This window comes from Pogona vitticeps, chromosome 2, assembly GCF_051106095.1.
Source record: "Pogona vitticeps strain Pit_001003342236 chromosome 2, PviZW2.1, whole genome shotgun sequence".
NCBI lineage: Eukaryota > Metazoa > Chordata > Lepidosauria > Squamata > Agamidae > Pogona > Pogona vitticeps.
This window is the reverse complement of record NC_135784.1, coordinates 85,774,434-85,801,732: the sequence shown is the minus strand read 5'-3', so window position 1 is coordinate 85,801,732 and position 27,299 is coordinate 85,774,434. Positions and strand designations below refer to the sequence as shown.

At 45.0% G+C, this 27,299-nt stretch overlaps 2 protein-coding genes across 3 annotated transcripts; both read left to right on the top strand.

The window, feature by feature from the left end:
- Positions 1 to 526: 526 nt before the first annotated feature.
- On the top strand, positions 527 to 17,247 carry DDX41 (DEAD-box helicase 41). Its single transcript, XM_020790536.3, has 17 exons — positions 527 to 743; positions 845 to 946; positions 1,557 to 1,716; positions 1,807 to 1,881; positions 2,178 to 2,238; positions 3,537 to 3,673; positions 4,866 to 4,938; positions 7,628 to 7,781; positions 8,280 to 8,416; positions 9,235 to 9,397; positions 10,097 to 10,228; positions 10,524 to 10,595; positions 11,136 to 11,232; positions 12,305 to 12,454; positions 13,325 to 13,396; positions 13,823 to 13,933; positions 15,854 to 17,247. The coding sequence occupies exons 1-17, from the start codon at positions 720 to 722 to the stop codon at positions 15,988 to 15,990; spliced, it is 1,857 nt and encodes a 618-aa protein (XP_020646195.2). The 5' UTR covers positions 527 to 719; the 3' UTR covers positions 15,991 to 17,247.
- On the top strand, positions 16,805 to 27,299 carry DOK3 (docking protein 3). Of its 2 annotated transcripts, none has more exons than XM_020790561.3 (5): positions 16,805 to 16,939; positions 19,465 to 19,755; positions 21,780 to 21,870; positions 24,140 to 24,312; positions 26,072 to 27,299. In XM_020790561.3, the coding sequence occupies exons 1-5, from the start codon at positions 16,883 to 16,885 to the stop codon at positions 26,885 to 26,887; spliced, it is 1,428 nt and encodes a 475-aa protein (XP_020646220.3). In that variant the 5' UTR covers positions 16,805 to 16,882; the 3' UTR covers positions 26,888 to 27,299. The 2 variants fall into 2 exon arrangements, with proteins under 2 accessions (XP_020646220.3, XP_020646210.3); XM_020790551.3 differs by having other exon boundaries at positions 24,137 to 24,312.

The following is a 27,299-nucleotide window of genomic DNA, read 5'->3' as shown; positions in this document are numbered from 1 at the left end:
CAGTGGGGCTCATCAGGTGTTCGATTTCACCCTGAAGAGCACCCACTTCTTCAAATATATATACAACATCCCCCTTGCAGCCCAAAGTTGACCACCTGTAAACTGTTCTTTCCCGTGCCCGCTCCCCCTCCACGACGCAACGGACTTCTCACTCAGGTTTAAAAACCAGACCCAGGAGGGTGACAAAGCGTCGCACCGTTATCTAGCAACGGACGCGACCTCGTTACGTTATCAAGGAGCGACACTCAAAGCTAAGCCTCACCGCACTGGGCGGCTAAGCAGCTTTCGAACTCCATCAACCCCGGGGCGGGGGGGGAAGGAAGTGAACTGCCCCGCCCACAGCCCACGACCGCCTTCGTAACCCAGAGGCGGGAAACCGAGCCAAGGCTCTCGCAGCCAGCCGGCAGCCTCCTCGCGCCAGCCCCTCCCTCTCTTCGCCCAGCGTCGCGACTGACGGATGAGGTCACTGTCCCATTATAACCTTTAGAAGGATTCTTTTCCCGTCTCTCCTCCGCTTTTCTGCTTATGTTTGTCCCTCGGTACTTCCCGTCTTGACGTACATTCTTTCTGTTCCGGGAAAGGGCCGTCTGTGGGCGTGGTTGCAGGTTGCTAAGTGACAAAGTCCTCTCTAGCCACGGGTCTTAATACCCGGTGGGTTCGCTTCTTCTCATTGGCTACTTGCGTGGGGAGGAGACGAAGGGCCAGCTTGCTCTGAAAACATGGAGGCCGGAAGTGCTAAGAGGGTAAGGCTGTCTATCACCAGCAGCCCTTTATTCTGCCTTGTTTTCTTGAGATTGTGTGCATGATCCCTGCGACTGATTCGCCTCTCTTTACCCACTTGCAGAAGCAGCGCGAAACGGACTCTGAGGCGTCAGGCCTGTCCGGAGAAGAGGACAATGGGGACTACCAGCCCTACGTGCCCGTCAAGCTTAGGAAACAGCAGAGGGTAAAACAGGCCGAGATGAGAGCGGTGCCGGGAGGGAAGCTTCTCGCTACGGCCCTTTCTGCCTGCCTAGTTTGTGGGTCACAACTGGGGAAGCAGGCCCCACTGAGGTTGGTTAGGGCTGGCTCCAAAGGATCGTAGTCTGCCTGCGGGCATCTCCCTCTGGCTGGTCTTTTCGTTGTTTGCCGGTCCTTGGGTCGGTTGCCTGCTAGAGGTTGGTCTCCCTTGATCCCAAAACAAAAGGAGGGTTGCTATGGACCAAAACAGCCCTCCAAATTTAGCTGCATGGGATTAAGCAGAAGTATCATTTGAACTGAGTCTTCTTGAGCCAGAGGTATTCCACGATTTCTTGGTTTGTAGCCCCCATCACTTTTAGCCAGCTCGTATTAAAGTTCTGTCTATCGAGGACATCAGATTAGGAAAAGGTGGGTGAAATTTAGAAAGAAGAACCAGTTGGATGGGATGGTTAATGAACATCTTGTTAAGGATGTAATTCTAGATGAGAGTTCTGAAGGAAATGCAGGTGCATGTCTGGATTGTGGGCCTGCCAGTAAAGGCCTTGGTTCCAATGGGTCATTCTAAGCTCTTGCCTCCATGTGTTATACATATCTAGCAACAAAAATTGCTGCAGATGCGACGCAAGGGGGTGTTGGAGGAAGAACAAAGGGACAGCGGCAGCAAGTATCATGGTGATGAAGATGATATTCCCCTGGGTCCACAGTCCAATGTTAGCCTTCTGGACCAGCATCAGCACCTCAAGGAAAAGGCAGAAGGTAGAATTGGCATGGTCAGAATAATTTCTGGGTGGAGAAAGGGTTTGGGGCTTATGGAGTGTAACTGGCTGTTCTGTTAATTCTCTCCAGCACGTAAAGAGTCAGCTAAAGAGAAGCAGCTTAAGGAGGAGGAAAAGATCTTGGAGAGTGTGGCAGAAGGGCGAGGTGAGCGGCAAGAAATTATTTTCTCAACAATCTTTTACAGTCCATTGGTACTAGGCAGAAGGTGTGGACAAGGATGAAAGTGCTACACCTGGGAAACAGTGATTAATCAATTTGTGTTTAAATTGTATAATGCATCTGTGAGCTTCCACGTTCTTATTGTTCTCTCAATAAACTAGAATCCCTTGGGCAGAACAATCCACTTGCTCTGAATCTCCCTCATTTTCTGATTGTTGATAAGATCATATGTTCCTTGACCTTGAAAAGAGCTTGCTAACTGTTGAATTTCTTTCATGTAGCACTCATGTCTGTGAAGGAAATGGCAAAGGGCATCACATATGATGATCCTATTAAAACCAGGTAACTCTTCCCATGAGATTTCTTCTCCTCTGTATACAGCAAGACAAAAGAGCTCCCCACCCCCAATACCTGTGTTCTGTGTAAAATCTCTGAAGAGTCTTGTTCCTTCTAGAAGCAAAGGACACACAAATACAGTAAACCCAGAAGGACTTGCTACTTGTAATGAAAGATGGAAATAACCCAATAAGTGTTTTAAATTCTTCAGTAAATTACTGGTCATCTCATTTTGGGCAGTTTGAAACATTGTGTGACTTGTACAGTTTTGCACAAAAAAAGCCAGTTGTGCCACAAAATTGGCAAGCACAATGTTTTGCAGAAAAGTTAGGCTTCGTCAAACACCAAAAAATTCCTTGCTATCGAAGAACAGAACATTGCAATTGTACTTCTGCACCTGTGAAGATTTACTGTATATCTCTACTCGTGTTAGGTGCCATTTTTATTAAAGGGGCTAAGAGAAGTCGGTGGTATGCAAACAGTCCCGTATGCTACACATTTCTTTCCTAGACTATTGGCCTTGAAACTTGGTGCTTTTTATGAATGGATGCATGTTCTCTCTTGACCTTGGCAGATTGGGGGTCAAAATCAGGGCTCCTGTGCAATATAGTAGATAGATTGTAATATGCTCAAATGAAGTGAGTGAATAAAGGATTAAATAAATAATCTCTCTAAGGAATCTTTTGAAGTGATTTGCTGAAAAACTTATACTTGAAATTGTTTCATGAAACAATTTGACTTGTAAGTTGTCAGTGTTAGGCTACTAGAAAAAAAAGACATATGAATTTCAATGCATTTGATGATTAGTTATGTTCATGGCACTTTACTATGAGGGATACTGAAAACTAAATGCAGTGAACTGCGTTCAAGATCTTGCAGAGGCTAATCCTTACAGAGCAGGCCAAGAAGAAGGCCATGTTTTCAAAATGGTATTAATGATGGAAAGATGTAGGTTGTGATGAGAAAAGGTCTTGTGTCATAGTTTTGTCACTATTGCATTCAGGTTTATTTTATTGGCCATTTAAACATGGCATTCCTGGAAAGACTGTACCAAGATTTTACTTCCTTTTTGGTTTTGGGGATAAATAAATGTTTAGTGGGGAATCATAAGTGTGAAAAGCGGATTAGATTCCATCAACCTAAAATGTGCCTTCCGCTCTTCTAGTGAATATGCTGCCTGTCTTCTTGATGAGGAGCCATGACTTCTCACTAAAGTTGTTAGAATTGCTGTTTGAGGGATCTTGTTGAGTAGTTGTAGCTTGGTATTGTTCCTTGCTGAGCTTTTCTCTGTGTTTCTTTGCCAGTTGGAAGCCTCCCAGGCACGTCTTGACTATGTCAGAGGCACGGCATGACCGTGTGCGTAAGAAGTATCACATCCTTGTAGAAGGTGAAGGCATTCCACCCCCGCTGAAAAGCTTCAAAGAGATGAAGTTTCCAGCTGGTAAGTGACTGTGATGCTAATTTTACGGCTGCAAGCAATCTAGTAGCTCTGCCTGCTCCGCTGCCATATTTTAGGGACTCTTTCTTCTACTTCCTTGTACATTTGAATATGCAGGCAAGTTATTTGAATATGCAGGCAAGTTATTTGAAACAGTAGTAAATGCATGCAGTATGTCATTTTCCTATTCTCAGAGATTGTTTAAATAAGGCCTTGGGAGTCAGGATCAGGAACACCCCAAGCGAGAGTAGACAAGCAAAATGGAAGGAGTGGAGACTGGAATAAGAGGGGTGGAAGAGGGAAGTGAGGGGGAGTCATTGGAGGAAGCAGGGGAAAAGATTCAGCTGGTGTTCTGGTCTTAATGGAAATGCAACCGAATGTCCGATGGAAACTATGGACTACTGAGTGCATGAGTCTGGCCTGGGGGTGCCAATCCAAGGGTAGCATGCCCATCTTTGCCTTGCTGGAACCCCTGGACCGTTGGCCGTAACAACCGAAAGGGATTCACCCATCTGGACCCACACCCACCCAGTGGAGGTGCTGGTGCTACCACAGCTAGCAATGATGCCTCTTGCAGCTCACTTGGGCACGGGAGGTGATCTCCTCCTGCAGAAACAACCCTCCATCAGGGACTACTGGCTCTCCAGGAAGGGTGCTACAGAGCTGGGGCTAGCAAGAAGAACTTGGCCCCAACAAAGAGTGAGGGATGGACTGGGGCTAGTGAGTGGAACTCAACTCCAGTGAAGGGGGACAGAGAAACAAGGCAGGTGCAGGAAACCACTGGCTGGGGTGACAAGTGATGCTGTGGCTGGGACAACTCCAGACCCTTGGTCTACTGATTCTGGATGAGTGGCTGAATTAAAAAAGGCTGTTCAAGGACATTCTTGCCCGTGTGTGTCTATGGAACAATGCTAAAGGAGCCTTTTCTGGTGCCTCTCCCCCTGGAAGGGGCAGTAGGCATATAGTCACACATCTGGTGTGTAATTGAGGCATGGTGAGTATGCACAGATGGAAAGGCCACATAGCTGCTCTTTGCATGATTATCCTCCTGTTATGGAATTCAAAAGGATTCTGGCCTTTGGATGCCAAAAAGAAACAATGGAAACTACCCACATCTTTGGTTCATGGTGGGAGGTGGCTCTGTTTTTTGGTTGCTCTTCTTAGGCTGTTAACCTCTGCCCAACAATTCTTACAGCAATCCTGCGAGGCTTGAAGAAGAAGGGGATCCAGCAACCAACCCCCATCCAGATACAGGGAATACCTACAATGTGAGTGTGTCAAGAGTATCTTGAACCTTCTTCTGATACCACTTAACCAGCACAAGCTTTGTGCTAACCGTGCTTCTCCTTCTCTTTCTCTGCAACCACAATAATAATAAATGTTTATTGCGGTCATTGACCAGCAAAAGTAAGATACATAAGAACATAAGAACAATATAAAAACATTAAAAACACTAAAAACACCAAAGCTCTAAAAGCATCTATATACATATATACATCTTACTAGATATCTCTTACCTCCCTATCATAGGCCTTATCTATGGGCTATTACAGCTTGCATAGAATGCCAAATTTGTTATTTTAAAGCTCATATAGCCCGTGTGATCATTAATTGGTGTATACCAATTTACAGATTCTATAACTGCGCTTTAGGTGGAACCTTTCCTTCACGGATTTTTATTGCAGCAGCACAGAACTTAGCAACTTTTGTCAGCTTATCTGAATTAAGCCCAATATATCTGCCAGGGCATCGCCCTGTCAGCAAAAGCTGTGTGTAGTGTGCCTCTGATTGTCCAGGAAATGCCCTTATGTAAGGGTCAACATGGACTTCTCGAATGTTAGAGTAAAAAGCACAGTGAAGTAACACATGGGAGATAGATTCAATCTCACCAGAGTTACAGGGGCATAGACGCTGAGTGTAAGGGGTGTTGTTATACTTCCCATCCTGGACTGCTGACGGGAGTGCATTGAAGCGGGCCAAAGTAAGAGCTTTGCGTTGTTTAGGTGTTAAGGGTAAGTAGAGATATTTTGCCGGTTTCAGTGGGAGCAATGCGTTGTCAACTGTAAACCTATTTCTAATAATACCAAGATCCTGCTGCCTTTCTGTCTCAATAATACGCTGCCTAAGATTACTCTTGGCCTTATCGTATCCCATTTGTTGGATACTTTCTACTGAATAGCCGTATCTGTTGATTTTATGGTATATTGCTCTCTTCCAAGGGGACTGATGGTTATCCTGTAATACCAGTGAAGTCAGTCCAATTGGTTGAAAGGTTAGTTTTAGCCAAAAGTTAAAAATAGCCAGCCAAGCTCTGGCTTCATCTCTGCAACCACAGTAAAGCCACACAGGGAATCCTGTGGCAGTTTTGGACCAGGGACTGTTTCATCAGGCCCTTGGGAAGTGTGCTAGATCTCAAGAAAGCTTGTAGTATAGTACTGTTAAGCATTTAAGAAATCACAGAATTTATTTCTGTGACCAGTTTGGCAAACCTCCTAAGATTTATAACTCTACATTGGTAGGGACTGCCTTGGTAAGCCCCTTGGAGAGAATTTTCAGTTAAAGAGCAAGGCAAAAATATTTCAGATAAATTGAGTGTCGCCTTTCAAGGCAGTTTCTATCAAATGGTAATGCTTAATGCATCAGCTATCAATGAAACCGCAACTGAAACATTAAGACATTAAAACAATGTGGAGTCCTACACTGAAAAGCATTTTGAAAAAAGGTTCTGTGACGTCCACCCTCGTGTCCGTTTTGCTTGACCTCCAAGCCTCAGAACACACGAAAGTAAACACTCTCTTCTTTTCACTGCTGCCACCAGGCAATCTCTAAATCACCAGTACTTCAGAAAGATTCAGGTATACACTTCAAGTTCCTTTAAATAAAACTTTGGTTTATTGATTAGAGATTGTCTCATTAATATCTTCAGTAGCTAATCACACCTCAGAATTTCCCAAACTACAGACTCTGTTACTTTCTCTGACTTTTCTCTACTGCCTGACTCTTACATTTTTCTTACTTACTCAATCTACCCCTTGACTCTCTGGCTCTGCCTCTTATAGCATCTCTTTCGGCTCCGCCTCTCAGCAACATTAATATGCATGAACCATTATTACATAACAAACATAAACCATTACATAAAATAACACGAACCATAGACCTAGTAAATAGAGAATGCTACAGGTTCAAATAAAAATGATATATTAATTTACACAATAAAATATTAAAGTTTTATATAAAATATAAAGTGTTTTAATGGGAAGATCCTTCATGTTGGAGCAGACCAATACAATTACTTGCCCAGATGCTATTATAGTTTTGTCTTTTTTCCTGTAATGTGGGGCTGTCATTCTGACCTTCCAGCTGATTGATTCCATTCCTAGAGTCCTGGCCAACGGTTGGGGCATAAGGAAGTCTAGAACAGCCATTCTCAACAAGGGCCACATGGCCCCTGCAGAGCCCTGGCACATTTGAAGGGGTCCACAGACTGGAAACCATGTTTCACTCATCACCTTATAAGATTCATTTTGTGACTTATTTGGCCTATATTTCTTTCATATTATGATTTGGTCTATATTTCTTTCTTATTGTGATTATGGCCCTGCCCAAAAATGGTTGAGAATGGCTGGTATAGACCAACATCAAGTCCCTTCGCTGTCTGCTTCTATGAGGTACTTGAATGTCGAAATGTGGCAGCTCATTATTGGCAGTACAGTATTGACATGTCTTGTTCTCTGTATAAGTCAAGTGGGGAAACCTGTGACCGTCTAGAAGGTGCTGTCAGACTCCAACCCCTGTCATTTCTGGCCAGAGGCTGTGATAGTCGAGGCTCCCAGGAATTGGAATCCAGTAACATCGAGGGGGCCACAAGTCCCCCACCTGGACACACACTACATATGCTTCCTGTTGCAACCTCTTCCCAACTAAAGAGGTGTCTTCTTTTGTTTATTTTCCCCATAGTCTTTCTGGCAGAGATATGATTGGCATTGCATTCACTGGCTCTGGCAAGACGCTTGTGTTCACTCTCCCTGTGATCATGTTCTGCTTGGAGCAGGAGAAGAGACTGCCCTTTTCCAAGAGGGAAGGGCCATATGGCCTTATCATCTGCCCCTCAGTAAGTCACTTGATCTCTCCGTCTCTCCCCCCCCCCCGATTCTTCCCTAACCTGATATACATATTTGGATATATAGTGCCGATGAATGAAAAAATAGTTGCATACATACATACATACATACATTACATAGATTACATAGATTACATAGATTACATACATACATAGATTACATAGATACACACACACACACACACACACACACACACACACACACACACACACACACACACACACACACACACACACACACACACACACATATACATACATACATACATACATACATACATACATACATACCGTCCATCTAGACTAATCTACTCTGGGCAGTTTACTGTCCAAAAAGGCAATAACATTAAAATCATCAATAAAAAGACTAAAGCAAACCAAAAACAAGAAGAAAAAATAAGTAGATAAATTAAAAACAAAAAACAAAAGGTGCTTGCAGTAGTCACCCAGGCAGGTATTTACTGGCTCACTGGCTCTTTGTTTCTACAGAGGGAATTGGCTCGCCAGACTCATGGCATTCTGGAGTACTACTGCCGCCTGCTGCATGAAGATGGGATGCCTGCCCTGCGCTGTGCTCTCTGCATTGGAGGCATGTCTGTCAAGGAGCAGATGGAGACCATCAAACAGTAAGGGCAGCATTTGGGACAAAGGAAAGCCCCATTAGTGTTTGAGTTGCTAATTTTCCTTTGTGCCGATGACAGAAAAGCCATTCCTTACCATTGTCGGTCACCTGGCTTTCTTCTCGTCTTTTATGGCATTAATAGGTTTTACTTGTTTCTAGACATTTAGTACCATTGAAGTAAATCCATTTTAGTCTTAAGTAGTGGGGACCCAGTGAATAAATGGGACCTGTTAATAAAGGGTTACAAAAATTCCATTAATTCAGGGGATCAACTCTAATCAGGACTCAGAAGTGGATTTAGCTCATTGTACATAGCGCATGCACTGACTTCTAGGGGAAATTAATCCTATTTTCCTCTTTTACAGAGGTGTTGATCTAGCAATCCTGTTGATCATAAAACATAAACAGAGCTGACTTAATGTTGGGTGGTTGTTCTGCTGAGCTCTCTAATGAAGGAGTGAGTCTAGAACAGAGACTGCATATGCATGAGTTGTTAGTCTATCTGAATATTCCTTAAAACCTCTGGAATGTAGGTCTCCTCTTTAAGGGGAAAGAGTTTTTAAAATTGGTGAGGTAGTGCAGCGCAGAGTAGAGAAGGAGAATCTGCTCTCTAGGCAATGTTGGCCTGCAGCTCCCATCCTCACTCAGCATTTGTGGGTAAAATCAATGGGAGTCAGGAGTCTGAGAACATCTGAAGAGCCACACGCTCCCCATCCCTTAAGCATGCTGCACAGGGGAATACGTGCATGGCCATTTCTTGTTTGTTTGCATGGCAGCAAAATATAGCCCCTGGCAAATCTTACTTGTTCTGTGTTCCCATAGTGGCGTGCACATGATGGTAGCAACTCCAGGTCGGCTAATGGATCTCCTGCAGAAAAAGATGGTCAGTCTGGATGTCTGTCGCTACCTGGCACTGGATGAAGCTGATCGGATGATTGACATGGGCTTTGAGGGAGACATCCGCACCATCTTTTCCTACTTTAAGGTACTATGCTGGGCAAGCTGTGCTCCAGACTGGAAGCTGCCATTTGTGGGATTCCCTTTGGCACTTGTGTTCAGAACCAGCAGTCTGTCCTGGAACATGCCAAGGAGTCAGAAGTGAAAGCAAGGTGGCCTTTGCCTCTCTTTTTCTAATCCAAATCTGGCCTTGGAATTCAGGGGAAAGGCATTTGGGTTAGATAGGATGACTTTCTCACAGACTGTGTGATCTGATAAATGTCGCCTTTCCAGGAGTGAAGCAGGGGACGGGAAATGCTGTGTCTTTCCCATTAAATATAGATGTTGGCAATAAGTTCTCTTTGTTCTTTGTGTTCTGTGTGCTGCTGGTTGCAAGGCGGTTGGTTGGGTTGGCTAGGCTGGTTTTCAGTATGAAGTACCACACACATTCTGGTAAAAAAGCTGAATGCTGTGAATTGACAAAGTGTTTATTTTGTTTTGTTTTTTGTTATGAGAAGCACTAGAGACTTTCTGTTTAGAAATGATAGCTGAGGTTCTTGGAGTGCTGAATCTGTTTTGTTCGCTATTCAAACCTGTGAAGTCTTCATGAGGTGGTGTGCCCTCTTACTTCTATAGCTTCAGTTACTGGCTCCCTACATATACCAGGGGCTGTTTGAAAGGAACCTTCTTGCACCTATCCAAATGAATGTCCTTCATGGCTCACCTGCCTGCCTTTTTCTCCTCTTAGGGCCAGAGACAGACTCTTCTTTTTAGTGCCACCATGCCCAAGAAGATCCAGAATTTTGCCAAGAGTGCTCTTGTGAAGCCTATTACCATCAATGTGGGACGCGCAGGAGCTGCCAGCTTGGATGTCATACAGGTACTTGTACTGGCTTGACTTTGTGTTCCCTAAATATATATGTTACATTATGTGTCTTATCAGATCAGAAGTGACTTAAACAATCCCAATAAAGCCTTTAAGGTAGGTGGAACAGCTATATCAATTCCAACCTCCCCCCACTCTGGTGTGTTTCCATAGCCAAGCAGGAATTCAAACCCAGGTCTTTTGAATTGTAGTCCACCACTCTATCCACTACAGTGACTACACTATGCAGGATTTTGTCATACTGAAAACTGCCACCTTGTGACCCCACCATTTATCTGCTTGTATCTAGGAAGTAGAATATGTGAAGGAGGAAGCCAAAATGGTGTATCTGCTGGAATGTCTACAGAAGACCCCACCGCCTGTGAGTGCAAACCGAATCAGTGCTTGGCTAACCACTTGGGCCTGGCTCAGGTCCCTTTCCTTCTTTCAGAGAGTGCAGAGCATCTGACCTGGGACTATGTGATCTTCTCCTGAAATTGCTGCTAAGTGACTGTTATAGAGCCTCTGTTGTGTCCTGGTTCTGGAAGTGAAGGTGGCCCTGATTGGGCTGAGAGACTGTTACAATATATCCTTAGCCCAGGAGTGGGAAATTTTTGAGGGTCTATGAGCCAATTTTCTGCTACAAAGGACCAAAAAAAATTGGAGAGAGGAATTTTTAAAAAATCAATTTCCAGTTTTTGGAATTCTTCTGACTTTATTTTTGGAGGATTCAAGGGAATCGGGAATGGGGTAGGGAGCTTCATCCCATTTAAACATGTAATAATTGCATGTGGATGTTTCTGTGAGCAAAAATGACATATTTAAAGAAATAGTGATAATTTGCCTCTCGGGGGAAGTGAGGCTAGGGCCTCTGCTGACTGAGGATACTTATTTTATGAGAGTATCTTTTTTTCCCCGACAGGTCCTTATTTTTGCTGAAAAGAAAGCAGATGTGGATGCAATCCATGAATACTTGTTACTCAAGGGGGTGGAAGCTGTGGCCATACATGGTGGGAAAGGTCAGTAACAGTCTGAATCTGAATGTACACCTTTTATTCAAGAGGTCTCACAGTGATCTACAAATGCAGCAGGAGGATTTGGACATGGAACAGATCCATTATACTTGCTATAGTTTCACTTTTCTTTCCTGTTCACTAGTACATGGAGTTGTTCTATTAAAAAGAAAGATGCATAGTCCACTTATTATGATAAATGAACAGTCTACATTGTTAAGGCTGGTTCTCTAAGGAAATAAAAATGAAAGGAGTGCAGGAAGGAGCCTCCCTTGTTGCCTCAAAACCTTTAGATAAGGGGTTGGATTTAATAGAACATCCTCATTTAGAGGTACCACGTTGAAAGTCAGAACAGACATGATGCCATCCAGCTTCTGGTAAGAGATCGATGCTGTTCCAAACAGGCCAGAAGGCAAGTCTTCTAGTAATTCATGAAATATGTGTAAAGTTTCCTAGATGGAAGCAAGTGTCAGACAGAAGATTCTCCAAGTCTGTGTTCTCTGTTGTGCTCCATTCCTTTTCTGCACAAATTATGAAATCCATGTTTGGGGGTAGGAAGCTGATGTCATGAGTAGTGACGCTTGGATGGCATACACAGAGAACTGACGTGAAATTACAGGTTGCAGTTAAAACAACAAAATCAAGAATGAAACTGCAGAATGAATGTTGTGGTTACAACACACACCAGGAGAAAATTTCTTCCTACGTGACTAGCCTGGAAGGACGTTAAACACTGTTAAACTGGGATCCAGCCTTTCCTGGTTCTGATTTCTAATCTCATTTACGGGGCACCTTTCCCGGAGAAACAATAGCCCACATCTGCTAGCTTCACAGCTCCCCCTTCCCTGTTGGCTCTATTCCACCTTAGAGATGTCACCATCAGAACCAGGAGCTGTCATTGAGAGGCCTGTTGAGCAATTCACTCAGCACTTCATAGATGTGTCTGTTTATACAACAGTCCTTTTGTTCTGGGGCTGTGAATAATGCTTGGCAGAAAATGGAAATTCTTGTAGTTCTTGGATTGTTAGTGAGGGGAAGTGCTGCCGCTGCTATTGTGATGCCTTCTTTCTTTTTGCAGACCAAGAGGAGCGGACTAAGGCCATCGAAGCCTTCCGTGATGGCAAGAAAGATGTTCTTGTTGCCACTGACGTTGCCTCCAAAGGCTTGGACTTTCCAGCCATCCAGCATGTCATCAACTATGACATGCCTGAGGAAATAGAAAACTATGGTACGGAAGAGAGAGGCAAGCTTGGCTGAAGAGCCGGGGCTACTGAGTTGCATCTGCTAGAGTCCTTGCCCTCTGCGAAGAGCTTCCCCTGAAGGAGAGCTCTATGTTAAACCATGTTCAAAAGCCCTTTTGACACACATACACCCTCTATTTGGCACTTGTCAGGCCTCACCTAGAGTACTGTGCCCACTTCTGAACACTGTACTTTAGGAAGGATGCCAACAAACTTGAAAACAAGCTCAGAGGAGGGCAACGAGGATCATCGGCGGCTCCTGGGAGGAAAGACTGAAAGAACTGGACTTATTTAGGCTGTAAAAAAGAAAACTGGGGAGAGATAGGATAGCATTTTTTTTCAGATACTTGAAAAACTATCATACAAAGGAGGGGCAGGATTTGTTCTCGGTCATCCCAGAGTACAGGATGCGAAACAATGGACTTGAAGCTACCGGAAGCCAGATTTAGGCTGAATTTCAAGAACATTTCTTAACTGTTAGAGCTACAGTACATGACAGTTCAGCCAGTTACCTAGGGAGGTGGTGAGCACTCCAGCACTAGAGGCATTTAAGAGAAACTTAAATCCTTTGATTTGTATCCCTGCATTGAGCAGGAGGTTGGACTCCGTGGCCTTATAGGTCCCTTCCAACTCCATTATTCTATGATTTTATGACTTAGAAAAAACTTAAACCAGTAGGATTTTGCCTTGCTGATCTGCCACATGGAAATGTGCCGTATGTGAATCCTCAAATTGGCTTGGCTAAGTTAGGTGCAGTGCCCCTGAGATGATGAACAGCTACCAGCTTCTTTCCAGTTTGGTTGATTGTATGTCTGACTTTTATTTTACTTCCCCCTTTTCTCTCCCCCCACCCTCAGTTCATCGAATTGGGCGTACAGGCCGTTCAGGGAATACTGGCATTGCCACCACTTTCATCAACAAAGCTTGTGGTAAGGAACTGAGAGGAGCCGGTGGGGAGACTGGACTGTGGGGGAGGGTCAAGGGTACAGAACTGATGCCGCTCACATCAGACCCCTAGTGCTGTGGGGGCCTGCGGAAGAGTCAGCCAGAGCCATGGTTCCATATGAGTCACTGCTGAAAACAGACTTTTCTGGGAAGCAAGGATATGGTTTGTGAGAGGCTTGAGTCTTCCTGGTGGAGAAGGCTACTTCCTTGTCTGTAGGCAATTTCCTCTACTTCCTGAAACAGGATGCTCAGTGGTTTAGGCATCTGGCTGCGGAGCCAGCGGTTGGGAGTTCAGTTCCCCATTGTGCCTCCTTGACAGGGGCTGGACTTGATGACCCATAGGGTCCCTTCCAGCTCTGCTGTTCCTTAGGCTAATGGGTGTTAGTTCTAACTGGCCTCTTGTTCCCCAGATGAGTCGGTGCTCATGGACTTGAAAGCACTGCTGCTGGAGGCCAAGCAGAAGGTGCCGCCTGTGCTGCAGGTGCTGCACTGTGGAGATGAATCCATGCTGGACATTGGAGGTGAGTGGTGATTTTCATGGAGTGGAACAGGAGAGTGGGTCTGAAGGAAGCAGTTGGGAATGTAGTTTCAGTGTCAGAACACCCTTGCCTAAGCGAAGGCTAGATGGGGCAAAGGCCTCCTGGAAGCCTTTATGTATTGTACTTTCAGCCAGGGTTTGCTGGAGTGGGATGTGGGAGACACACACACACACATGGATGTGGGAGAGACACACACACACACACCAGCAAGCAGCAAGGATGTCTGCTGCTTTGGGGTCACTAAGAGGGGAAGGCTTAGCTTTTCCCCCCACCTCCATTGATGTGATTTATCCAGGATCCCCTTTTTAGTATTGTCAGTAGCAGTAACCAAGCGGTAATCTCGGGAGGAGAGGAATGCTGTGATGTGCACATGGATGCCATATAACTGGCATGTATTTGGGGGGGAGCAAGAGGCTGCTGGATGTCCACCTATTTTCAACAATATCAAAGCTTATAAAAATAATGGGGGACCTTATGTGGATAGTGGCCTCAAGGAATTTATTTCTCTAATTTCTAAGCCACTTTTCTACTAATGTAGGAACCCATCATATCTCGTAAAGAGATTTAAAACTAAATAGCCAGAAGCATGGAAAGTTTTAACATTAAAACCAATTGAACATGTAATGTTATTTAAAAGACTAATATGGGAACAGATTTAAAACAATGTATTCACAAAGGCTTTCATGGCTGGGATCTAATGGTTGTTGTGGGTTTTTTGGGCTCTTTGGCCATGTTCTGAAGGTTGTTCTTCCTGACATTTCACCAGTCTCTGTGGCCGGCATCTTCAGAGGACTGGAGTAGGAACTTCCTACTCCAGTCCTCTGAAGATGCCGGCCACAGAGACTGGTGAAATGTCAGGAAGAACAACCTTCAGAACATGGCCAAAGAGCCCGAAAAACCCACAACAACCAAAGATTTAAAACATTTACTAAGGCACCCATGACAGAGAATAAGATATGTATCAGGTCTCTGATACAGCCTTAAATTTTTTTTTTTGCCTCCTGCCAGAAAGATAGTGGGGGTGGGTGGGGATGTAGGCTCTTTATGGAGTACGTTCCACTACCTGGGAATAGCCACTGAAAAGATCTGATCTGCATCATCACGAAGCATGCCAGTAAAGACAGCAGGACTGAGTGAATGCTCTTCCCTAAATATCTTAAAGGGGAGGCTCATATGGGGAGAGAATATCTTTCAGATAGCCTGGACCTAAGTTGCGTTTAGCCAATGCTTTGAACTTGGCCTAGAAATGGATTAGTAGGAGTTAATTGGAGCTGTCATAATTAAGAGTTCTGTACATCATGTTACTGGTCCCCAGTCAGCAGTCTGGTAAAGCATTTTGGACCATGTTTCCAAACACTGTGCAGAAAGGATTAAAGGAATTCTTAGCAGGCAGTAATTCTAGACCAAGTCCAGTACCATCAGCATGTTTAGAGAGGAGCACCTAGCTGGACCCCCCTCTGCCATCACTTTCTCTAGGCAATCAGCAACTAGTCTGAAGAGAATAGTTTCATTCTTTGTATGGAGGCTATATCCACAAGCAGGAACCCAGAATTTCCAAGATGCCTGCATGTGACCAGAAACCCTTCCTCTTCAGAATTGTTGCTGCTGGCACGAAGGAGTCCACAGGAAAGGAGGAAAGGCTAAGTGCTCCCCTCTGAACGTGTTGATGACACTGCCTGAATAGAGCTCAGATGTCTTCCATGTCTTTTCCTAGGATGAAGATGATAAAATCAGATTCCTAGCAGTGTGGCATAGGCAGGTGGGGGCCTTACTACCTAGAGGGTATTTGAGTGCTACATAAGGATTTGCTTCTGTTGTCTTCACCCCCTTCTTTTTGTGTGTGTGTTCTGCACCAGTTAAAAGTCCTGAACTCGGGCTGACACTCTGGTTCTTGTCTTCCAGGGGAGAGGGGTTGTGCCTTCTGTGGAGGCCTGGGCCATCGTATCACCGACTGTCCGAAGTTGGAAGCTATGCAGACAAAGCAAGTCAGCAACATTGGGCGCAAGGACTATTTGGCCCACAGCTCTATGGACTTCTAGAAGCTCCTCCTGCCTTTTGGACAAGCCAAGATGTAGACAACTAGAAGGGCAATTTTTCTCCACAGTCACTTGCAATGCAACTTATAGATTGTTACCTATTAGGGTGAGAAATCTCAGCAGGCTTGCTCCCTTTGAGAATCCTTCATTGCAGTCATAGTTGCTAATCATGCCCCAAGATTAAATGCATTGTTGTGGTTCTCAGACTCCATGGACCGGGAGATGCACTAAGCAGGATGTCTTGTATTGCTTTCCAGACATCACTTGGTAGGTGTGGGCGGCATGTCCTGTGCTTTTTCCACACCCACTTTTCGATTTCTGAACTTTTTGTCCTTTTAAAAAAAAAAGTTAGCATGGCAGTCTGGTGCTGCAATCATCCATTGCGCCAGCAGTTGTTGTCACTCATTGTTGGGCAAGCTCTGTGCTCCTCATCAGATGGCCCTGATAGGGAGGCAGAGACCAATTGGCAGACAGTCAGAGTTCAGCTTCTCCATTCTCTGGCTCCAGTGACATTTTTCCGGGGCTTGAGGTGCTCCCTCCCTGCTTTGTGTGCACTCCTACCTCTCCCCTTGCCTTCATTTCCAACTTTTTTTTTGCATTCCTCTACCTGCTCTGCTTGGGAGTTGCCTCTACAGCTGCAGGAAATGGACTCTGGTTACCCACCAGCCCTCTCTGAATGACAAGTCCCTTGGGACGGTCTGTCTGTCTCCTGGGGCTCCTCGGCCTGTTGCAGCTCCCAGTATGCACGCGGGCCTCAAAGAGGAAGTGAGCGGGCAGAGGAAGTCGCCAGTGTTATCATACATACTGACTCATTCCTGTGGCAGCCGCAGAAGCTCCGTCTCTCTCCTTTGCTCCTCACTGGGTTGTCTTGTTTGGAGTCTACCCCCACCACCCCATGGAGCACCCTGTGAAAGAGGGGATCCTCTACATCCAGCACCCCAAATTTGGGAAGGTAAAAAAGAGGCATCTGACTGGGGGCAGGGAAAGGGGGTTTGTACAGTAAGTCCTTACTATGTTTGTGTGGCTCCAGCGAGGCTTGATGAAGGGAGCAAAGGTCTTGGCACTTGCCGTGCCATCTTTAGGGGCTGAGGCAATGCCGTCTGTAAAACAAAAGGGGCCCACAGTAGCTGTGGTCACTTGGTATCTGCTTCTCCTCTTCTGCTCTGTCATATTACTGCATTGTTTATAGCCAAAAGTTACATTGTCTTTGAATGTAAATAATTTCAGTAACAAATTAAAATTTAAAATGTGTCAGAAGAATGTTGTGTGCAGAATATGGAGCGCTGGGCTGAAACTAGAGTGTGCAGGGGGGAACTCTTGGCTTCTGGCCCTGAAGGATGGAAGCCCAGAATTAACGGGGATTCTGAAGAACCGAAGCGCATGTAGTTTACCTCTTGACAGCAAGGAGGTTGCTCGACTTGAGATGATCCTGCTCCTTGGCTTTCTCCTTTCCTATCAACTCCAGGGCTATAGTTACCAGTTCATGCCCACAAAGCCTCGGCCCCACTGAAGGGAGGCATTAGCTATGAGGCCAGAGCTCAGACGGTTGCTCACCCATGGGGAGATGATACAGCGTGATTGCTCCGGTGACATGGTTTAGTGATTCTCTCAGTTTCGGCCACCTGCCTTAAGCCCCAAGATGGGCAAATATCAAATGACTCTACACACAACCATACGTAGGGGTGACAACCAGGTGTTTTAGCATTTTTAGGAGGCGTCCAGACAACTCCACTTACATTTCACTTGTCAGTAACCCTGATTAGAAGGCCAATATTCGTATCTCCGTAATGCCCAAGTCCACCATGTGATGTGAGACAAACTGGGAACTTACTAGCTCACAGCTCATATTCTTGGCCGCATCTTGTTCTGTATCTGCCACACATTAAGAAAACCAATTCTGGAATTCTTTTTCCAATCTCCTTTGTGGCTGGTGTTTGCCAGGTGGTTACTGGTGAATGATATGGAAAGTACTGCTAGCTGTTGTATGCTTCCTGAGAAGCCATTTGAGCTATGTCATTGACCTGTTTTCTTGTTTTAATATTGATTATTCAGCAGAATGCAACTTCCTAGGAGTGTTGGTAGCCTGCCTGAAGCTAACCCCATGAGTGCCAAGTGAAAACTATTCTCCCTTCTTAAAAGAACCCACTGTGGTAGCTAGTCTGTTTTTTCGTTGGGCTTTCCATCCAGTGCAAGCATGGTTTCTAACAACCAGCAAGGATTTTCCTGATTCTAGCTCTGTAGGGATAAGATCAGAGCACCACTTTGGCTCCTGCTGCCCAGATGGGATTGACAGGACGAATGTCAATTGCCTTTCCGTGCTACATAATAACCCATGCCCTCCTTGACACCAATGCTTTGTTCCAAGGATCCAACTTCGGTCAAAAGGCAAACTCCACCATGCTGTGTTGGTGTACCCTTTTGAAAGCATTCATTACTTGTATGGTATATACTGAAGATTTTCCTTGCACTACATGAGAATTACATTTCGGGTCAGTGCTGGCAACCTGCTGATCATATATGCTGGAAGATTTGCTTAATGTGATTCATTTTACTCTGCCGTTCCGTTCTTGTTGTGAAAGCTGGAGGTGGTGACTAGGGCTGAGGTAAAATGAAGTGGGAGAAACCATGGCCGGTAAATAGATGCTTCAAGTTTTACATTTCACTCGACACAGCTCGCACTTTTTTAGGCTTTTCTCTACAATACATGCATGGGGGTTAGAAACCTGTTTCTGTTTTTAATGAAATATAATTTTCAAAGAGTTGAAGAGGCTAATGTGCCAGATGCTCTTATCTGAATGTGGCAATTTCACAAATGTTCGCACTTTGAAGAATCTTGGCTACAATGAAGTAAATGCCCTGAAACAATCCTCATAAATGTTTTGATCTTCTCAGGTTCTACGGAATACCTCCTCCTGTTCTTAGCAAAAATAGTCTACGACAGTGGTTCACAAGTAGTGGTACACATACTGCTGATCAGACACAGAGACTATTTAGATGTGATACAGTATTTTCATAACAGTTGCCAAGACCTCGGTTTTCATTCATCTCCGTGCCCACAGCAGGAGCAAGGGTACCACCTCCTGCCCTTACCTACCTTTGATTGTCTTCCATCTGGGGATTTTAGAGCAGGCTAGTTACAATGCCGGGTGCCCAGTGTTTCTCCCAGTCCTTGTCATTAGAATGCCTGTAACCAGTGCCTTCTTTGTGGAAGAAGTGGCCTTTTTCTTTCTGTCATAGTAGTCCTTGCATTCTTGAAGAGATGGTAGTTGGTGGGATGTGAAATACAGTGGTCGGAAGCACTGGTTTAAGGGCCAGTTTAGAATCTAGATGGTCATATCTCTGCAAGAACACTTCCTCTTTCCGTAGTGCTGCTTGCCTGTATGCAAATTTTCCTGTGTGAGCTGTTGCTACCCAGAGTGCATGTTCACCTGTGTATGTTCCTGATGGCATGCTACCACATTTTGCTTCCACTCACAGAAGACCTGGCGGAAAGTGTGGGGTCAGCTCTTTGCTGACAGCCCTTCTGGCATTGCACGACTGGAATACTTTGAAGCGCGTGATAATGCCAAAGGGGAGAAGGGCACCCTGCGGAAAGGGGAGCGGAAGGTGATCCGTCTCTCCGACTGTGTTTCTGTGGAACGTGCTGGGGAACACAGTAGCCCCAAGGATACAGCACCCTTCTGCTTGTGCCTGATGGAGCGCAATTGCTTTCTGGCAGCCGATCAGCCTGATGACTGGATAGAGCGTATCTGCCAACTGGCTTTTCAGGTACTGACTAAGTAACATCTTCATTTTGTAGAAGTGTCTTGCTTCTCACTGAGCCAGGGGGAGGATCTTCATGCCTACAACTCGGCCATAGAAAAGAGTGGCTGGGGGAGCCAAACTCAGTCTCCTTTCCCATAGAGGTTGCTTGTAGTAGCAAGATTCATACAAGGAGGGGGTTGAACTAGATGAGTTTTTTCCCCTAATAGGTGGCCTTCCAGATCGTTTTAAACGTCCAACTCCTAGCAGCCTGGTCAACATGGCCAGCGGCCGGTAATTCTAGGAACTGAAGCCCCAAGCATAGGGATGATTAAGAGTCAAAAATCAGCAGTTTATATGTCTCAGTTCCTTTCCAACTCTAAAATTCTGATTATTTTTCTTGTGCTATGCAAGAGGCTTGTGGAGGTCTTGGGGTAGACTGCTGCAGTGGCTAATATTTCTTGCCAGCATATAGCGCATGCCCATGTTGTTTTGGCTTTATTCTGAGTGTAAGAATTTATACACATTCATAAAAATCTTCAGCAGTCATGTCCTCCAAGAACACAGATAGTGATGAAGCACTGGAAATTCTAAATCCTTTTGGTCTCATTAGCAGCTTTTTTCTAAAACTCATGTTCAGATATCAGCTTCAAGGATTTTAATTAGACTTGCTTCCATGTAAAAAGAATGTATAGGAATTTGAGCTTTAATGTGCAAAGAGTTTTACAATCTCTCCCACTTTAATTAACTCTGATACTTTGTAATGTGGTCTTATTCCCATGGAAAATGAAGATAACAGCAGCCTAATTTCTCAAACTGTTACATTACAAACAAGGTAATAAAAGGAATGATATTCTTTGCACAGTAATAGTGCTCTGTTAATTGTGGTGACCTTAATTATCATGCAACTGGGATGGAGAAAAGTGACTCAGGAGGGAAACGTTCTCATTGACACAGCACTTCTAACTGCACTCTTTTTGAAATAAATAAATCCCTTCCCAGTAGTCTGAGACACAAGGAGAGAAAGAAAGGAAGTGACTGTTTTCAGATTTGAAATTTGGTACAAAGAGAGTATTAAAATAAAGAAGGGATTATAAATAATGTTACCTGGGAAATGTGACATGTGATCATAAAACTGAGGTATGCCTGTTAGAGATTACTTCTGGGCAAACAGCTAATTTCACCAGATTGGCAAAATGCATGCAAAAGGCTATTGACTCCACAAGACCAGCATAGCACATTTGGAGTTGCAACTCACTGGGAGAATCTATGAGAATGCATGTATTCTTTGCCCAACCGTACCCTTCACAGCTCACATGCTTTCCCCAATCAGCTCCATTCCAATACACAAAACCAGAGGAGGCTGAGATGTCAGGCAAGTTGGGTCTCTGGTGTGGGTTTTTTCCTTTCCCATTCCCTCTTCCTCCCCAGTCTTGAGCAAAAGAAATGAATAGGGCTTAAATTAAATTTAAAAATTCCAGGCTGGACCTTTGCCCCTCTCCCCAGCCGCTGCACTTTTCTGCTTTGGTTCAAGCTATGATGCCTGCTGAACTGATCCAAATGGATTTTTTTAGAAAAAGTAGAAGCCCTAGTGACAGTGGGAAAAACTACAGATTTGGAAGTGGGGGGGTGGGCGGGAGGAACTCCAGTCTAAATCACATTTTCTTTTTCTTCATGTGGTCAATGTGAAAAAAGGCAGTCAGTAAATCTCAAGCCCATAGCGTTTCCTGCATTTTTTACAAATGTGTTCACACCCACAAGTTACCAAAAAGTATTATAGATCTTACAGTCCTCTGCTTGGGTGTTAGTATGATTTTAGTAGTTTGTAAGAATCATTTAAAGCGTTGGAGGAAGTGAATATACAGTATGTTGCTAATATGCTAAAAAGCAAATACTCCCCAAAATGATGGGATTATTGGTTGAGAGTCCTCAGGGTGTCATTCAGGAGAAGAAACCAAATGTTATAGAACCTTCTCATGCTTTCTTCTGAGAAATATTCCCTTTTCAATAATTTTCTTTCTTTAATTTTCTCTTTGCTCTTGTGCCTACAGAGGCCCTCTGCCCAGTCCAGTACGGCTGGAAACACTCCCAGTCCACAACCCCAAATGGAGGAGAATGCCATCTACTCATCCTGGCAGGAAAGTATGTGAATTGGCCCAAGAGCTTGGAACACTGATTTTCAAAAATAACTCCTTGTTTTTAAAAAATATGAGTTGTTGTGGTTGCCTATTAATTATAAACACATGACAAAAAAAATATGTTGTGACATCTTTAAGATTAACATGGTTTCTTTCTCCGTGAGGTTTTGTTGGATTATCACCCACTTCTTCACAAATATAGGGTACAATGTTCAGGCCAGAGGCTTTATACAGCCCCTGGCCTGAACATTGTAGGGTTGTGGGGTGGGAACTGGCTGAAATAAAATATAGACACAAGTAATAAACTTTCAGCACAATGGTGAGCATGAATTTACACTCTTCCCCCCCCCCATTGCCCTTACGTAAGAACATAGGAAGAACCTGCTGGATCAGGCCAAGGGCCCATCTAGTCCAGCTTCCGGTATCTCACAGTGGCCCCACCAGATGCCTCTGGGAGCCCACAAGACAACAAGATACCTGTTTCCTGATAGGTATCCCCTACATCTGGCATTTTGAAGTACCTTTTAAGCCTGGAGATTATACATCCCCATCATGGATTGTAATATGCAATGTCCAGTCCCCTTTTAAAGGCATCTAGGCCAGATGCCATCACCACATCACGTGGCAAGGAGTTTCACAGAATAACAACATGCTGGGTAAAGAAATATTTTATTTTGTCTGTTCTCACTCTCTCAACACTCCATTTGATTGGATGTCCCCTGGTTCTAATATTGCATGAGAGGGAAAAGAGATTCCCTCTGTCCACTTTATCCATCCCCTGCATCATTTCATGCGGTCATTTAACACCAGAAATAAACTGTGTTCACACAGTTATGACTTTCAAAGTGTTCAGTACATAAACATCCTGATAACAGGCAGAATGATAAACAGAGTGATAAAACCGCCACGACCGCTGCCACCAATGCAGAGTGGACAGGCTGTTCTCTTTTGAAGTGTTCACATGCAATGACTTTTGATTTCAGGAGGAATCCATTGTGCAGAAGCCAGAGTTTCATCAAAGAAAGCCAGCTTTGTGGCTATAAAGAAGAGGGTAGATGAAACTAGCTTATCAGGATACATAAGGTGCTAAAAGCCCCAGTCTCCATTTAAGCCGGCTATAACCTCTTTTATTAATCTCTTTCTGTCATCCCGTTTTTCTGCAATAAGCACAGGGACCGACTATCCTAGGTGGTTGAAACACTGCCTTTTGTGGGTTGCCACTTGTGATGTCAGATTGGCACCCATTTCTTCTCTTGCACAGAGAATTACCTTGCCTGCCCTGGGCAGAATGGGAGGGGTCACTGCTAGGAAGGAATGGCATAGCTTGCATTAACAGAAAAACAAGTAAATTAGCCCCTGATGTTGTTGTTAACATTATTGGGACCTTTAGAAGAGCTACTGGAGTGACTTCTTAACATTCTTTGTTATTAACACATGTTCTCATGTTCCTTTTAAATTATTTTTAAACCTATCTGACTATACTGCACTAGCCCGAAATGGTCAAAAATATATGGCTAACTGTTTCACTCCATCCACTAAAGGGAGTTGGGCATACCTTTCAAGCTTAGCCTAGGGTTCTTTTTCTTTCATTTTCCTTATGACTGAATCCAGGATTCCACCACCACCCCAGTCCAGTGAGCATAAGCCCTCCCCACCCCCACAACAAATCTGAGACAAAGAGAGGCCAAGCACTTTGACAAGGAGGGAAGAAACTTCTGACAAATCATCATGGACCACTACCTCTGTGAAAAGGCAGACACCTGCCTCTAGTTTGAGAATCACCCTGGGAAGAACATGAGTGTTAGGAGTTCATGGAGGGATGTGGAACCTCTGGCTGCTGGGCTGGGTATGGCCCACAGCAGTTCCCCATGCCCTTGGCGCCCTCTTTTCCTGGTCAGTGAGTGGAGATAAAACTCTGTTTAAAATCTAGGAGTCTATGGTATGGAAATGAGCAGTGGGTTGCAGTCTGGGAAGCTGTTGCATTGGCTGTTACCCTCCTGTGTAGACATGTGACTAGTACCTATGCTATGAGACCTTTCCAGAGAGAAGAGTTGAAGTATTTCTGAAATAAGGCACATGTCTTAACCATTGGGCACTTTGAAAAGAGGGGATGGCCTGTGTCTGGAGCAATGGCTCTTAAACCCAGGAATAACATGGGACAGAGCTGTTGTGCAATATTTGGGTTACAACAGCATGGGATTTGGACTTGCTTTTATTGTTATGGATATATATATAAAGAGATTCCGTAATAGTTTCCAATCTCTTCTCAGCAGCATGTGAGTATCCAGTGACTGTGGTTCCAACAGAGGCGTCTACCAAATGTCACTTGAAAGGAAACTACCTGATGGCGTCTTTACCTGAACAGCTGGTGCTGAAGGATGTGCAGTCTGGGCAAGCACTTTACACTTGGCCTTATGCTTTCCTCCGAAGATTTGGCCTGGAAAAGGTAGGAGTCGGCTGGGACCTCCAGCTGGTTGTGCAGCAGCCCTACAGCCCCTGGTTTAAGCCCCACAGTTCAGGATGGGCAACTTCAAAATGGCCGTGGAACATTTTTCCACTCCTCCCCCCTCCCAAAGTCGTCTTCTGCTTTAAAAAGACCTTTATTTTTCAAACAACAACAACAACAACAACAACAACAACCAAAAAAACCACCCCAAGGTGTGTGGGGGAGGGCTCACTCCCTTGGTTTAAAGCAGGGTTTTGTTTCGTAGAGTGCGACTTTGATGTATTTTGACGAAAAGAATAACAACAAATTATTGTAGGTTAAACTTTGGACTGTGTTTCTGGTCGTGTGAAGGGGGAACCTCACTGAGGTAGCACAGAGGAGATGAAAGTCCTTTAACTTTCCCATCCTTCCCCCCATCCCCCCCAATGCTATTCAATTATCTTCAGTATTGAAATGGTTAAGTTTCCACCCACCTTCCCTGCATTTAAAAATTAAGCATTTCCGCTACCCTTTTGATGTGATAATATTGATTCCCCTTCCTTTTATGGCACTGCTGCCTCTCCAGGTTTCTCTGAGAGCCCAGGCAGAGCCATTTCATGAATGCAGGCTTTGGCTCCCTTGGGGAGGACATGCTTTGTATTCAGATGGTGGACAAAGAGAGCGTCAGCAGCTCCCAGCAGGGCAGGTGCTTCGCATGCAGAAGGTCTCTGCCATTTACAGTGAAAAGGAAGGATGGGCAAAAGGTGGCCCATTTTTCAAAGTCAGAAGCAAACTCCCAGCCACTTCTGGACTTTTTTTCTTCTTCTCTTTTCTTTTCTTTTTTGGAGAGAGGGGTAACATTTTTGGCAGTCTATACAGCTGTCAGAGGGCACCAGATCAGAAAAATGGCACCATGGACTCCCTACTATTACCAACACCTCATGGAAAGGATCGCAGTGTTAGTAAATGGGCAGTCTGCTCTCTGCCGAAGCAAATTATGCTTGGCTGGAAGTCAAGCTGGAAGGAAGCTTCGACACACCGTCTACGCTACTGAGTCCAGTTTTCTGGTACAACAGCCACCATCAGCCTTGGTCTCTGAAGGTTTTGGCCTACATCTCCCATTAGTATCAGCCAGGGTTCAAGGGATAATGGGAGCTGTAGGTCAAAGCTTCTGGAACAGCCTAGATTGGGAAAGGCAGCTGGGCTGGGGAAAATCTCTGCTGAGATCCAAAACAAACCCACCCCATCTGAACTGGCAGTCCTAGAATTGATCAGAGCCAGCTGGAACCACAGGGTTCTTGCAGGGTGGAGAGGAGCAATGTGGTCCTGGAGAGCATGCCCCCCCCAGGCACCTCCTGATTAGGCTGCTGACCCGAAGTGTGGAGGAGGAGGGCCCTTGCACCTTCTGATGGGGATGAAGAACTTCTACTAGTCTTTGAAGTAAATATCCATTTCTACTCTCTTTATCTGCTATATGTGGAGCAGAGATGAGTTGAGGAAAGAAAACTTTCACCTCAGAGAAAGAAAATATTGGAGAGAATATATAATGAGATGGCACTTGTCTCTATGTAACAGCTTCTTGTGCTGAGTCTTTTCTCCTCAATCTGCCAATGGGGAGAATGAGCACCACCTTCCCCACCTCCAGATAACCTTTGTTTTCTCTTTGATGCTGCTGAAGAAACTTGAGCAGAGGGTAGCGTAATGGAGCTAAGAGTACAAATCCTGATCTTAATACTTGTGTATGTGGTTTCCCCCCCCCCTCTCTCTCTTCTCTCCCTAGAACATGTTCTCTTTTGAGGCAGGGCGTCGCTGCAACTCGGGAGAAGGTCTCTTTACTTTTAATACCGTCCGGGCTGCAGAGATCTACAGAAGTGTCTTGACTACCATCAACCGCCAAAAATCCCTCTTGGAGAGGGACAAGAAAGCTGGCATTTCCTCATCCCAGGAGTCTACACAGAAATCAGGAGCCTGGTCGTGGCCTAGCAGCAGGGAGGGCCTGGAGGAAGTTTCACCCCTTTACACCAGAAACCCAGCAGAACCCATGGAAAGGGCGAACAGTCACTCTGTTTCAGCAGAGACAAGAGTTTCTGAAAAACCCATAATCTATGCTTCCATTGGCAGGAGCTTCCCGGTCCTCTTCCAGGCCTGTGCTAAGACTGAGGCCGAACTCAAGGAGCAGGGAGAACAACTCTCAGATCACCTCTACGAAAACCTTTGTGCCCTGGAGCAGGGGGTTGTCTTCCACCCTTTGGAGTCCGCCAGCTTCAGTTACAGAGACTCCCCTGAGGGCAGCAGCAGCAGCAGCAGCCAGGAGCCCTCACCGATCTACGACAACAGTCCCCTCATAGCCAAGCGATCAGCTAGTCACCCTAGTCCCAGTCCTCGTATGGAGGGTCCTGATTCCTCCCCAGAGAGGCAGTGCCTTCCCCCCCAGTCACTGGATTGCCAGGAGGCAGCAAGTGGAGGTGAAGGAAATGCCAAGTCCAAAAGCGGAGGGGCTGGGGCATTCAAGAACAAGCTGGTCACGATGCTTAGCAGAGACGGAGGAGCCCCTAAAGCAGCCAGCAGGAGTGTAAGTCCCATGGACAAGTCATAATGGACAGCTCCCGCTGTGAGGACTGGACCTTGGGCCTGACGTTCTTCTTTTGTCTTCTTCCTAAGGATCTCCTGGACCTTGACGTCTAGATTGAGTGAGTCTGAAGAGCCAGCCTCTGAAACAAAATTACTGTCATTTGAAAAGCAAGCTCAACTACTCCAGCTGGGCAACTGTGGACCTTTTGGCTCACAACTCCCATAAATCCCTAGTCACTGGCCTCGTTGGCTGCCCTTGTTCACCACTGAGCCGGAGTCACTTCCTTCCATTGAGTCTGTCTTAGATAATTAGAGATAGAAGTGTTTCACAAATCACATTGATAAATGTACAAAAGTCTGGAAGGCCAGGCTGATGTGTTCCTTTGGGGTCCCCCCCTTTAAAAAAAAACAATAAATGGGATTTCTTGGATTGTTAA